Consider the following 14,741-nt stretch of genomic DNA (forward strand, 5'->3'; position numbering starts at 1 on the left):
GCAATATTAGAGAGATTGCGAAACAAAAGGGGGGGGGTGGGAGGAAATCTGCCATAAAACGTTCATTTTAAAATCAGGAAATAAAGACTTCCAGTAGCCTTAAGCTACATAGTACCAAATGGCATTTGGTCCCCAAATGTAAGTGTGCGCGTGCCACATATTTAATTTATTTTTAAAACAAAGCTCTCAGTCCTGGTGATTGCGGGATAAACAAAGCTGACTGGCAGTTTCCAGAGCCCACTTAGAATCTGAATTTCTGCAGAAACATAACACTGTTTCAGCCTAAAATAGGGAGTGGAAAGCTGATTTAGATCATCGTACCTCAGCCCACGCATGGGTTTTTCACCCGGCAGCACTGCTGCACAGCCACGTAAAAAGAGAGGATGACAAATTGGCCGCTCTTGCATATGGCTGGCAAGAAACAAGAGCTGCTTATAGCAGTGAAAGCTGAAGGAGGCATTCTCCAGGATGAAAAATAATTTGTGAGGAAGACATGGAAGGTGGTAGAATCTGTTCAATGGCAGCACAACAGGAAGAGTATAAGAGATGGGTTACAAAACAATTTTGCTGCCTATATTTCATGTTCCCAAATCTCTGAAAAAAATGCAGCTCTACAAAGAAAAAGCCCTCCGTCTGTCTCAGGGATGGGTAACTTCAGCAAGTGAGGATTACCTCAGTGAGTCTGACAGGTATTAAAAGCAATGGGGCATACCACTGTACTGATGCCAGCAGCACCGAAATCACTGGTCTGGCACCGCATCACCCCTGGGACAAGGCAGCGCCGTGCACGGGAGCCGTTCCTCTGCGCATGGCACACTGCTGCCTTCGGGTGCTCTTACTTGAACAGAGGAGCTATTCAGCAATCACAGTCGCTCTGTTACTGTTATCTCTGGCAGACAAAGAATAACAGCTATAATCCTACATCCTCTTGGAGATCGAAACTAGGAGGTTCCAACCTGCTTTAGACTACTAAGATAATTTTGTCACCTGTAGTGCTCTGTGGCCTGCCACGTGCAGTCCTACACACCCATCTCCGGCCAGGTGGGAGGCTGGATGCTGGAATGAAAAGCAGGTACAAGCACAAGAGCCCAGCACAGCCACTCTGCTGAACAAGCAGTTGTCCAGAGTCAACGTTGCTAATGCTGAAGCACCAAGGCTTTGCATCTTGCATACCTCACACACTCGGCTTTGCATCTTGCATACCTCACACACTCTTCTGCTCTGTACCTCAGGAACATTTTGTCCACGTTGGATTCACCGAGGTTAGATACCTAGATGCCCATTGGCAAGATTCCTCTCGTGCTGAAGTAGGAGAATGAAGCAGCTCATTTCTACTAAAAATATAGGTAATAAGCCCAATAAAACACATTGACCAGCATGAAAAACAAAGGGAAAAGCAATTTAGAATAGTGGTCTACATTGCTGGGGTTCTGAATTGTGAAATAACCAATAATCCTGTGCATTTTGTTTCTCAAGACACATTTGATTTTCTCATGAGTTTTCATGGTCAAGTCACTGCAGTTAACATTATCGCTGGAAATCTCAATGCTTGTAAAGCTGATTTTCCGTTCATAGCTGGTGTTGGAGCTGTTGAGGATGTTAGTGATGTTGACTTCTTCCATTTCTTTAGTGAGTTCATTTGCAGGCCCCTAGGAAACAAGCGTGTACAGTTAGTTTTAGGGTTTGTCTTCTCCTGCAGAGGAAGTGCTTTAATCAGTAAGGAGACCATAAGGATAAAGATGAAAGAACACAGCTTCATATGTGTTCATCCCAATGTTCAAACATGCCTTTCAGCTGCTGCCTATTTTTAGGAGTGCCTGAAGTCCCAGAGATGCCTGTGTTTCCACCGCTGTATTTCTAGAGGTATTCTGAGACCTTTGAGCAAGTCTCACTGTTATGTCACTGAGCAACCCAACATCCATCTCTGACAAGACATCCATCTCTTCACGTCTACACAGTAACTTAATGGCTGGAGAACTCAGCAACGAGGTGGGAAACCTCTTTTCCCTCTGACAGGATTTGGACCTCTGATGACCACTGGACTATAATCATACTTGACTATTTAATTTCTCACACTAAAGCAGAGCGCTTTCAACAATTCACTCTCTCTCAACCCCCACAGAACATTATGGGACTGATGTTTGGTACTGACTTCTGGGAAGGGAGGAAGAAGGGTTCAGCTTTCCTCTGGTAGAGGAAATTACCTTCCAGATCAGTGTCCTAATCAGAGTTATTCCATAGAAGAGCGAGGAGGTTATACTGGCTCTTCTTTGGCTGCATTTTGAAATGAACAGAGGTGCTTCATGCTCTCACATGAGCTCAGCTCAGGGCTACAGACCCGATTCTAGTGGTAGGCCAAAGTGCTTTCCTGAGTGTGGTCTTATGAATCTAACATGACTGTCAGCTAAGGCTGCTGCTCTTTCGGCTGGTGTGCAGAAGTCTGTCGGAGACACAGCGGTCTGGTGCTATGCATGTGTGCGTTGCACACAAAAGTTGAGATTTAGTGACAACGAGGAGAGGCAATTGTTACTGTATCCATAACAGGAAGACCATTTGTTGTATTCAGTTAATGGAGGACTAATTATTGTGGATCCAAGATAACTAGGCTTATTAAGGTAGATCAGGCTTTACCTCTTGAGGTGCTTTAGCTGCATACTTTTGTGATGAGCTGTAGTGAGCCACTGCATATTCCACAAGGGCACCAAAGATGAAGCTGAAGCAGATGCCGAGGTAAACATCAATGGCCTTAATGAAACAGTTGGTTTTTGAAAGTGAACTTCGTGAGCCGATCATCAGAGTTGTCATGGAAAGCACCGTTGTTACTCCTTGGGAAGCAGAAAAGGAAAGACCTTCTCTTGTGGACGCTTTGGAAAAGGCTTGGCCTCTCCTTCTGCACATGTTGTCACTCTCTATTGCTAGCCAGGTAGAGCACATCACTTCTTAACAAATCCAAATCATCCATCAACTGAAATGCTTTTGTAGTGCTAGGTACTAGCTTCACACAGGCTCTCCCTGCCTTCAACAGCTTAGCTCCAATAGGCATTTGGCTCTTTTATTTTTCTTACTTTCAGTAAAAAAATCTCCCCCTCCCTGCCCCCTCCAAAACACATCACAAAGAACATGTGCTCTGTCTTCTACTCTGCTGTGAATCTACCAGGAGCCTTGGCCATACACAGCTGTGCAGGTGGGCAAGTGTGCCAGCCACAGCATATCTTCCACGCTTCGTACTGCTAACCCAGTTCTGCCACATGTAAAAGCAGAACGTGAGCAGACCATTTATCACTGAGCAGAGCGCTCAAGAAAACTGCCGTCTACCCAGCCCTGGGAGGCTCCCCTGCCTGCTTAAATCTTCTCCCTTCCTCAGGCAATAACTCACCAATGCAGGTTCTTGCAGGCACTGAATCCAGTGTGATCCAGAAAGAAACCCAGGACAACATGACGAGCAGAGTGGAGGGCACATAGGTCTCCAAAATGAAGTAAAGGACATTTCTCCTCAGCTCAAACTGCAGTATCAGTTGCGGGTAGCTGCCTGTTCACGGAAGGAAGAAACACAGTGAACCAGAGATTCCCAAGGACTCTTGAACTGAAATTGGGACAGCCCAGCACCAGCCCTTCAGCTGATGTACATCAGCAGAGCTGCACTGAAATAATGGGAGATGCATTACTTATACAAGCTTGACTTCTTGCCTCAGAGGTCTTACTTATCTAACATATCCTAGATGAGAGGACACATACACACAGCACTGCTGGACAAGAGACATCTAAAACAACGCATGGCTTGCAAAGGGGCTCCCGAACTTAATCCACGGTGGAAACATTTTATACCAGTGTCTTAACTCAGAGTAGAGAAGGGCTGATGCTTTCATCTATTCTCTCATACTCAGCACACCACATTTTTCCCAATAATGGCTTTGAAGGGGCATTGCCAAGTTCAGTCTTGTCTGATGGCTGAGAAATAGACAAAAGATTTTTCTCTGGATTTCAGCAGGCTCTGGCTCATGTCCCAAAGCATCCCAATATCTTATCATCACAGGGAATTAGACCCCCTGTATTCATTAGTAATTTGTGATCTTTGATAACTGTGTCTTTTTGTGCTCAAAAAAATTCAGTCAATTTTTTAAAATAAATTTGTTGTAACACTGGTGTAAGGGTTCTGGGGCTGGATTGCTAGTATTTTCAGGAGATATTTCTGCTGTTTAAACAATAGTTGCCTTTGAAACGTAGAAACAAAACCCATGTTGTTTGTGGCCTGTGTACACTACAGTAAACAACAAAACATTGTTACTTTTAAAACCTGGTCATTCTAAGGAAGTTTTGCCTCCTTTCATAGTGTCTGTGATTGGAGAGGAGTATTTACACTGATAATGAAGAAGACATTGAATTCTGATGTACAAAGAGATCTTATTCCATCATGATAGAATTTTAATTTACAAACAAAAGTGTATTTTAAAAGTTAATTTTACTCCCAGTTACTTTAAACGTGGTGCTCTGCAGTATTTATAGTCTGCACACCTGGGAGGAAGGGAGAGAGTTTCTTCAGGTATGTGTGGAGAAGGAACGAAGTGGAGAATTTAAAAACAAAAATAAAATTGAAAATCCATCAAGTGAATATAGTGTATTAAAAACCCCATCTTTCCATGGATTTCCATCTGACAGAATATCCTGATTGCAACTAATGGGATTTCACCATCTTTCTGTCTATCTCTTTTTGTGAGATGAAGATTCGCTGAAGACTTTGCTGGTTCAGGCTTGAGTCAAAAGATACTGGCCCATAGAAGGGAAGGGAGGTAGGAGGGGAAATACTTGAGAGTTTTTCTTGCTTTTCTCTTTCACTGATTTACCTGTTTCCTGCTGTGACTTCGAGACCAGGGTATAGTAACGTTCCACTGTGTACTGAGAAAGCCGCAACTTTTCTATGCCATGGACAGAGTCATTTCCTCTCAACCACGTGAAGATGACATCGTTTTCATCATATCCCCCTAAGGAGAACATAAAGACCCATATCACTGTGGTTTAGCCAGTAAAAAGCCCAGCTATTGCCCTGGGAACAGAAACACGATCCAGGCATTGTAGGCTAGACAAAGACCCTCTTAACCGTGTCAGGCTATGGCTGGACGTTGGCTGTTCTTTCATTGCTGTACTTTCAGTCTGCTGGTTCAGATTTCAACAGGAACACAGGCCACTGTGGATGATGCATAACATGCAAGGCTGCCGAGAACTTATTTCAATCATTTACATTGGGTATTTCTATATATTCCTGTCATCCGCAGTTTGATTACGTGCAGCAGGATAAAACTACTGCAGCAATCAACCCTCGAACATAGTCTCTTCAGTCATGAGAGGAGAGCAGGAGAAATGCAGTGGGTAAAAAAAGAGAATACAGATCCCATTTGAGCCCCTTACCAGGTAGCAGAAGCACATTTCACTGAATCATCTATTCAAGTGCTTAAAAATACCAGAAAAGGCGTTTTCAGTTAGTCAAGAGCTTGGAGCTGAGACTGCTATGTGGTTATGAGCCAGGCTCTTCTGACTGGGTATGCATTGTCCAGAAAACTTGCTCATAAAAGCAGCTGCTTCTACAGATTGTTCCTCCTATCCCCAAAGGCTTTAAGTTACTGAGGACAAATGCATCCGACATTTGGGTTATCAGTAAACTCCATATATGCCAGCTGAGTAATTGCCTCCAGGAATGTAAATAACGGCATAACATGACCTCGGGTTGGACTGAGGGATACCTCAGTCTGAGCGATAAAGCTTGTACCGAGTCACCAGCCTGCCATTTGCTTCAAAAATTTCACTTAATTTAGGAAACAAGCCCATCAGTCTCATTAATTTGATTCTTTTATTAAGTGCCCTTCTTTGAGAAAATGAGTAGGGATGCTTTGATTCTGATAATAACCTGTTCGTCTTGGTAGAAGGAATAAGATGCAGTTGCAGCTCTATTTTTATCTAATTGTGTTTTCTTATTAGACACAAATTACCAGAGTTTGAGTGTGATGAACTAAATTAGGTGTCCAGGGTATGAATCCCTGCGTAGAATCCTAAGCATGTGACTTTTCAAAGTTTCTAAGCAGTTTTATAAATTGTGGTTATTCAGGAAAATTTTATAATAAATGATAGATTGTTGTTAATTCATCTGGCGTATATTTAAATAGCGGTATTTCTGGGCACTTATCCTAATGAAATCTCCAGTGGGCAATGTGCGTGTAACTTCATTGGAATTATACAGCAACTGAGCATGATGTAGGACCCAATCACTTTTAAAACAGGCCCAAACAAGCTGTGCTTTAGCAGAAGAGGCGAATCATTATTATTTCAGGAGCTATTCTTTGTAATAAAGTTAACCATGGTGAACTAATACGATTTTAATGTGAAAATAATATGTGCTTCCCTAGGTGCTTCATGCTGCAACCCCAGAAGTTAAAATCTGGTCTTTTCAGTATTGAGATTTTAGATGTTTCTTTTTGTGACATGAAGTGGGAGATGGTCGCTTGCTTCTCGTGGAGCTTCACAGGTACAGAACAGCGGCACTGCTCTTGCTGAGCTCCTGGGTAAAAGCCCTGTAGTGTCCTAAATTTTCCTGGAGTCTTTCCCAGCCAGCTTTGCCATGGACGAACTTTTCATTTAATTGAGAGCAGAACTCACTGATTGTTCCTTTTCTTGAGACTTCCAAGGCTGAGACTCCTCCTGTTGACGAGGTTCCCATCATCTGCATCACTGTAACAGACAGCCCTCATGGAGAAGCATATACCACAAAGTTGGGTTTGGCCTTAGTTTCAGTTCATGAGTTTGAGAAGCACGTTAAGTCATATTCTAGTAAGAACCACCCTTCACACTGTCTTGTTACAGTGGAGGTTTGGGACGTGCAACGGGTGGTAGATACCTAAAAATGTGAAAAGTTGTTCCTTGCTGTACTCCATCCTATGCACTTACCCCACAAGTTAGTTTTGAAGAAGCTGTGTGTGCAAAAGGGACCGAATTTGGAAAACCAGCTGTTATTACTTCATCCTTTCTGTGCAAAATTGAACTATCTACACTTTAATAAAAATATTATTTATTACCACTCTTCTTATATAAATTGCACAGCGACAGGAACCCTCTAAACTGTGGGTTACAACACAAGCATTTGAAGAATGATGAAGCAAAGTTGTTTTCTTTTGGACATTAGTATTTGCAGGAATAAAAGTATACTCCAGAAAGCCACTGTGATGAATCCAAATATTCAAGATGCGTCGTTACATATGAATAAACAAATTTAAAGTAAAGTCACTTTTTTCTAGAATGTTCTACTTACAGCTTTCTAGCTGCAGTCTGCATGTTTGTGTGTCCATGGGATATTTTGACAGGTCCATGTTACAAGCAACAGTAGTAGTGATTCTGTAGGAAGAGAAAGAACTCTGAAAGTTGCGATAAAAGCACGTAATGAAATATCTCTGTTTTTCATAGCAAACTAGACCGCAAAGACTCTGCTCTGTCATTTAGATAATTTTGACCTATGAAATGAATGGACTGATATAATCAGCGAGAACCCTCCTTGAGAAGATACGCTCTCTGCAGCCACACTGACGAAAATGTAACTGAAGGAGGAATTTTGCTTTGCTGTGGTGGGAGATTTAGTGTAGGTTCACATGTTTCCCAGTGCTACAGTTTGCACATCTGAGGAAGTCACCACTTGTCACCTGAGGCACAGTAACTAACTGCACGCATACTCTGGCTTGCTCTGATGCGGAGGGTAAATGAGTTTTACTTTGCAGCTTTACTTTGCAGTTAAAGTAACTGGGACACAGTTACTGTGAGCTGCGAAGAGATAACGCTGTATGAACTGCTAACACAATTACAGTGCACGTTTCTGCAGTACACGTAGAAATACGCTTCTTGCTAAAAAGCAGAAATCACGGCTACGTGGCACTGGATAAGCAAATAGTTTCCCACCGTCTGTTAAACTTTTACTGTTATGATGCCCTCCCGCCATTCCTCCCCTGCCTCCATCTGACTCTACTTGACTTGTCCTGGGTAACATCTAAACTCGAGAGCTTTCCGAGCCGGCGCTGTGCTCAGGACACAGCACATACCATGATGGGGAATCCTGATCCTTGACTGGCATTTCCAGCTGGCCAGAACAGGGGGTAATGGATCAGAAGAGTATGGTCACAGTTGGCTTGTTGACCCCAAACTCATTACCCGTGGCAGTTGGTGTCTGCTCCTGTCCAGCATAATTCTGGAAACCTATTCTGAAGCAGCAGCAGCAGCAAAGCCAAAGGTTGATTTACCTTAAGGCATACAAGATAGTGCCATTAGAGAACAATCTTATGAGGCGGTTCCCCACAGTGACGTCGTGCAAGAAGGACCTTTTCGACTCCACAATGTACGTGTCTGGTACCCAGAGCAATTCCACTAGACGAGCATCTAATGTGAAGCTCTTGTTGCCATGAAAGACCAACCGGGGGTCTGTCCAGCGCTGCCGCAAATATATAGTAGCTGTGTAATCCTGGGAAAGAGAGGAAAACCCGTGAGGGTGCATGTCCAGAAACCCACAGCTGTGCTGTGTAGGGGATGCCATGTGTGACAAGAGGCAGAACACACATTTGTTCAACCTATCAAAGCTCAGCTTCAGATGCATGCAGTAAATCTGATAGATTTTCATCATAGTTTTATTTACCGTATTTAATTTCTCATATACTTACACTCTAAGGTGTGGTGTTTGAGGACTAAAGATTGTATTTATAATACTTTTTTTTTTTCTTCAATGAGCAATTATTGTAATTGATACGTTTGTGTCCGTTTTGCAGGTAGGAAAACAGATGGGAAGTGCACACTTGAGGCCACTCAGCAAGTCACTGACATTAAAAATCAGTCATCATCTAGAGTTGGAAAATTACACATGTACTATAAACGTGATTGTGAAAGAGACATTGGCACTTTGGAGAAAAAAGGTAAGCAAATCCAACCTGTTATTTCACAGAGGTCTTAAAAAAAAACCCAAACAAATGAAAAAACACAACTTGTAGCGTCTTTTTTAATAGGAGTTTTGAATCTAAGGACACTAGGATTAAGTTGAGCTTAGCCTGCCAAAATCGACCTCCAGTGACGGGAGTATTTTCACTGTGCCCCATCATAACAGAATAAGCAGTACTAAGCTCTAAAGAGAATTCTTTACTGAGCCTTCTGGACAGACACAGGGCACTGTTGTACTATTTCACTTCCTTCCTTATAGACGAGGTAAATGTAACCAGTAATGCCTTTTATTTTCAAAACATCTCTGTCACAGACAGACTGATACTGGCGACTGTGTTAACAGCGTGAAGTCGCTGTGCTTTACCACAGATATGCTGCCTGGCCGTGGAGGATGAAGCAGTTCTGTTCCATTCGATCTATAATTTGTAAAATGCTTTAAGAGAAAAGGTCTGAGTAAGTATCAGGTATCAGCGTTAGCTTTTGCAACTTTTAAAATTTTACTCTCAGCCTGTGACAGAGGAAAAAACATGTCAAATAATGCACTGATATGGCTCTCAATACAGGGAATTATAATAGTGAAGAATCCTAGTTGATTTCCAGCTTTTATCGAGGCACAGAGTAAGCCTCTGCAATGTTTTCCTTGTGGTCAGAGCAATTTAGGTGGACCATGAAGAAGAAAAACTTCAGAACAGGAGCTATTTTACAAGGCCCTTTAATTAAGTTAGAGGTATGTGAATAATTGATTTTGTTGGTTCTGCCCCTTCCCAAAAATGAATAGCTTTATCAAAGTTACAATATTTTATTTAGTGAACTTGTTTAATCTGTTGGGGGGAGAGAAAAAAAAAAGTCAGTGGTGTTCTTGAAAATGCTGAAATTAAGTGTTGAAATTGTTCTTGACTGAACTTCTGACTGTTTGGACTGAAACTGTTTGCTGAATTTACCCAAGCTGCCCATAGTTTCGGTCAACCTGAAACAGGAGTTTTCAGCAATCGGTGTTTAAAATCCAGGTGCTGTCAGAAGTGGAGGGAACCAGACTCATCAGTGGTGGGAAGATGTTCTCTGTATATTTGAAAAGTGGTTTTTTTTTTCTTGGGATGACCAGTCCTTTGAGCCTCAGACTGTGTCACAGCTCAAAACCTCATTTTTCCTCCTTGAGAAGAAACCCCATCTGTGTCTTCAATCAGCGCCAGCACATTCAACAGAGGCCACCCCTAACCTACGCAGAAGAGAGGTAAGGGAGGGAAAACACCACACAAGATGGATTTTTTCCATTTCAAAGGGGCCTCATTTCCAGGAGGAGCTGAGTTTTTGACCAGTAGGACCTTTGGAGCCATCTCTATTTACTTACAAGCCCACATGACTGTGGCATCTACATAGTCTGCAGTCATAAATGAGCCCTGTTCTCATCACACCTCTGAAAGTGGTCAACAGACACAGAAAAGCAAAGCAGCTTGAATGTGACAAGTTAGTTTCTGTGCTGAACACACAGGAATATATGACAAGTCTCTCAGGCAGATCCTACTCTTATAAAATAAAAATTCTTTCACTTACCATGTCACTCTCAGATATGCTAGAAATACTCGCAATGTCCAGACTCATTGCAATTTGAACAGGTTCTCCTGTGGAGGGAAAGAAAAGCTTAAGCAGAGAGAAAGGAAGAGTGAAAGGCACAATAAAACCGCTCAGGATGCTGTGCAGCGTGGGCACTGCTTGCAGCATCCCATGCACACAATGCTATCTCGAAAACCGCAGAAGCCTAAAGGGTTAGACGGAGGTTCAGAGCATTAGACTCACAAATGACGTCATGATCCAAAATAAAGTTTTCACTGTTAGGGAGCTGGAGTTCTGTGTTTGGTGATTGTAGCAGAGAGCAAATATCCATCAGCACTAGCTATGAAGATCAGCAGCTCAGACAAGCAGCATTTCAGTGGCATTTGCCGACGGGCAGGCAGCCAGGGCCGGTTTATCCCTTGTTACCCAGTCCACAACACCCGCACATGGCAAGAACGGTAAGCTTTGTACAAAGTAGTTCTCACACACAGCTCTTGGAGGACTCTCCGCAAGCAGGTAGCAGTTGGCATCCCTGTTTCTCAGAGAGGAGAAACTAAGAGGCAGAGAAATTCAGTGATTCCTGAGTCCGTGCACTGGGTTACAAACCAGAAGTGCAACAGCCTTTGCCTCTTTTTATTTAGCCTGTTACTGTTCTATTTACAAGCAGATTTTCAGCGTTCAAGTCCTGAATCTCGGAAGTCCCCCACGTTCTAACGCTAACTCTTAAAATCCACCGCAAGAGGGCAGCTCCCCCCCAGAAATGCCAGAGCGGGGGGCTGGCGAGGGCCTGGCTCGGAGGAGGGTCCTTGGTACGCGAGCAGAAAGACATGAGCTTTCCCTTAGGCTGTACCTGGTTCGTCTAATCCCCAGTATGAATCTGGGGCTCTGAGCTGGGCTTGGCGCGTTCCGAGGCAGCGCTGTCTGCCTAGGTGACAACACAGCAAGGCCTTTCATCGTGGGACTTGCCGAAACTCATTTTCATCATCTAAATCACATTTAGGAAAGCCCAAGGGACACAGTTGCTAAATCTCCTTCCAGGTGGTTTTTTTTTTTTTGTTTACTTGTTTTAAACTGTTCCAAAATCTATTTCATTTGCAAAAGATGTATATTTTTTAAAGTAGCTGTCATGCACATCCTCCATCTTGTTTTTAGATATGTAGACACTTGAAGCCCACTCAAATTAACGACCAGAGGGTAGGTCTGTGAGGACTCAGGGCCTCTGGAGGAGGTCAAACCAGAGTCCTGGCCATTTTTGTTTAACGTTTATGGCTCTGGTAAGCGTAGGCTGGTGTAGATGCAGTTAATCTCCGTTATGTAATTCAGAAGCATCTGTTCACTGATGTGACAGGATCTAGAGGAGCTTTTCTATTCCTGCAAGAGAGCAGACATTCTAGGCATAACAAGCTGGTAAATTCTGTATTGTCCCAGAAATTTATCACCATGGTCAGAAAAAGGAAGAAGCTCAAAGCTGCCAGTAGCAGAAGGTCAGTCTGCAGAGCTACAATGGGAAACATCCAAGTCCTGGTGAAAGCTGATGGGGAATTTTTCTGTTGAGCATAGTTTCATTAATGGGTTCTGGCAGAAAAGCAAAATTGATAAAAATTTTCATAGCTTTTTTTTTAAACTTTCATCAATATTTTTCCGGTGCTGAATGTCATTTCAAGAAACCCTTTCCTCTGAGTGGTTACAGCACTCGCCCGAAGGTGGGAGACCTGACACCCAAATTGGACAATAGCCTCAGGTAGGTTCCTAAGAACCTGACTGTCCTTCAGGTGCTCCCTACTGCCTAGAGTTTCACAAGGGTTTAAAACAGGTTTAGTTTGCCTCTCAGTGTGAAGTGAAAGCATGTGTCAAAAGTCAGTATTTCTGGCAAGGAGAATGGCTTTATTCCTCTATAGCTGCAATCTACTAAATACATGAGCAAAAATAAAGCAGAAAATCGCAAGGGTCAGATTCTAAACAAAAGCATGTACAATTAGAGCAGAGTTTAGTTACTCTGTCAGGTCTTTCACAGAGGTATTGAAGTGTATAAATTCCCTATTCTTAACCTCATAGATGGACATGCTCTCATGCCCCACATGTGCACGCACAATCTATTCAAGACAACAGTGGATGCACAGAAAGGAGGGCAGCCTTGGCTACTAGCTAATTTCAAAGGAACACAACCTTTTAAATTGGGGCATCCTAAAGAAAGCTTAAAGCATGCTCTCCCCTCCCCACAAGGCTTACAGACTGTTCTTCAAACTGTCAAATGCACGGAGCCAACATACCACCAAAGTAGGGCCTGAGGTATTTGTTGTATCCCATGGTGAGGTTCTCAAATCCCGGGAGGGATGTTGCATCGCTGCCGTGCAAGTCGGATATGCTCCCCAGGGAGCACCTCCTGGGGACACAAATACGTACTGTTACGTGTGGCCGGGCGTGCTGGGCACATCTGGTGTGCAGCTGCAGCTGTGTTTCCAGCTTGTGCTCAAACAAGCAAACAAACTGCATAAAATGCTTATTAAAAATAAGTAGATCATTGAAATCACGAGCACTTGCTCACATTGCTTATCTTGGATGAACAATTGGCATCTCAAAGAGGTGGGAAAACGGCAAATTACCTCAGCTGATAGCTACAGGTTTGCACACATGGTAGCTTAAGGACGTTCTGAAAATGTCCCAGACAAATCAAGCAAGGTCTATATATCACAGGTCTTAGTAATAACCCGCAATCTCCCCCTTCCCACTCCTCCTCATACAGTCTATATAAGGAACACGCATTTCTTTTTCCTCCTGCTTATGACAGCCTGAGACAAACCTTACTGACCAACAGCTCCTCCTCCCCAGTCACCAGTCCCCTAAAGAAGCTTTCATCCTCATATGTTGGCGTCAGGCAGCATCCCTACAGCTACTGTCAGGAGTAAAACCTCCAGTACATGGGAAGGGGAAAGGTAAAACACCGAGCACTTCACAGACACCAACAAAGCTTTGCGGGCTGAACCACTCCTAGCTGCTGTGCATACAGAGGGTTCAACTCTGATTTACAACATCAAGATTAATGCTTTGTGGATGGACAATAAAGCTAGCACCTGACGTTATGAGGCTCACAGATCTGTGCCATCGTATAGACAGCTAGAGAGACAGGGGTTTGGGACTGTAAAAGGTAAGTTTTATGGTGCAGTGTCCCTGTGTGGTCATGTGCTCACTTGATGAAAATGTAAATGAGTGAATCGTTGAGAGTTTGTCATTGCTTTGTGAAGGGCTGAAGGAGGTGGAAGGCAGTACCTCTGCCTCTCCCCAGAGTCTCGGGACCACTGGTCTGTGCAGTAAGAAACTTAGCAATGTAGTTACTCAAAGCTCTGACGAATTTTTTTCTTCTGTTCCCTTTAAAGCTGGGTTAGTAGTCCTTGGAGCTTTGCTGCAGGTTTTAGACCAGAAAGGACCTTGCAGCAGAACTGAACCAGTTATTGCACAGCATAAACATAAACCATTCAAGAAATTTAGGACTTGTCATTCCAGGGATGGTGATAACACAGCTGGGAGTCCTGTGGGGGACTGCAAACTATTCTGGTCCTGAACAGGAAATAAGGGGTTGTGCTGTTAATGTACATACTGTGTTTTGGGGACCTATGCAGGTTGCTCTCTTCTATGCCACATCCCTTACTGCACCCAGCTTTCTTTGGATGGGCTGGATGATTGGAAGCATAGTTTCCTTTTGACCCACATTATTTATATGAAACAGAATTCAGATGTTCCCTGTAAAACAAAACCAACACTCCGCTTACCTTTGGGTTGGAAGGAAAAGACACAAACCGAAGAAGCAAAAATATCTGCAGAACATCTCTGGGGATTATTTCTGTATTTGCGCTGCTTGTCTGTGAGGCAGAAAAGAAAGGCAAAGTTTTGCAGTTTAAGAAAAACTATTTTAAGGGAAGGGGACAGGGAAAAGAAATCCTGCACCGTCAGAACCACACACTGCAATGTTTAACATTCCCAACACATAGTGCCTCCTGCCCATTTTTCTAGCTTGTGTCATTTTTCAGCACCGTGCTATCTTAACACTTTCCACATAAAAGGCACTAGTGACAACTCAGGTCCTGAAGTCCTTGACAAGGTCACCAAATTTTAGCTGCCACTTTGTTTTAGACAGGGCTTTTCTTCTTTCAGCGTGGGATGGCGATTAGCTGATGTTGAGAATGGCCCCATGGGAAGGGATTTATTAAACAGAAAAATGTTTACGCAGTTCCTAAAGG

General features: G+C 43.2%; 1 protein-coding gene across 2 annotated transcripts; it reads right to left on the minus strand.

Moving 5' to 3' along the window:
• Positions 1–1,334: 1,334 nt before the first annotated feature.
• GABRP (gamma-aminobutyric acid (GABA) A receptor, pi) lies at positions 1,335–14,329 on the minus strand. 2 transcript variants are annotated; one of them, XM_009330019.1, is made up of 9 exons: positions 14,274–14,329; positions 12,777–12,889; positions 10,507–10,574; positions 8,271–8,488; positions 7,295–7,377; positions 4,842–4,979; positions 3,377–3,529; positions 2,632–2,825; positions 1,335–1,649 (listed from the first exon to the last, which is right to left on the minus strand). In XM_009330019.1, the coding sequence occupies exons 1-9, from the start codon at positions 14,327–14,329 to the stop codon at positions 1,335–1,337; spliced, it is 1,338 nt and encodes a 445-aa protein (XP_009328294.1). The 2 variants fall into 2 exon arrangements, with proteins under 2 accessions (XP_009328294.1, XP_009328295.1); XM_009330020.1 differs by lacking the exon at positions 14,274–14,329 and having other exon boundaries at positions 2,644–2,825; positions 12,777–12,834.
• Between the last annotated feature and the right edge of the window lie 412 nt (positions 14,330–14,741).

Source organism: Pygoscelis adeliae, unplaced genomic scaffold (genome assembly GCF_000699105.1).
Source record: "Pygoscelis adeliae isolate BGI_AS28 unplaced genomic scaffold, ASM69910v1 Scaffold248, whole genome shotgun sequence".
Lineage (NCBI taxonomy): Eukaryota > Metazoa > Chordata > Aves > Sphenisciformes > Spheniscidae > Pygoscelis > Pygoscelis adeliae.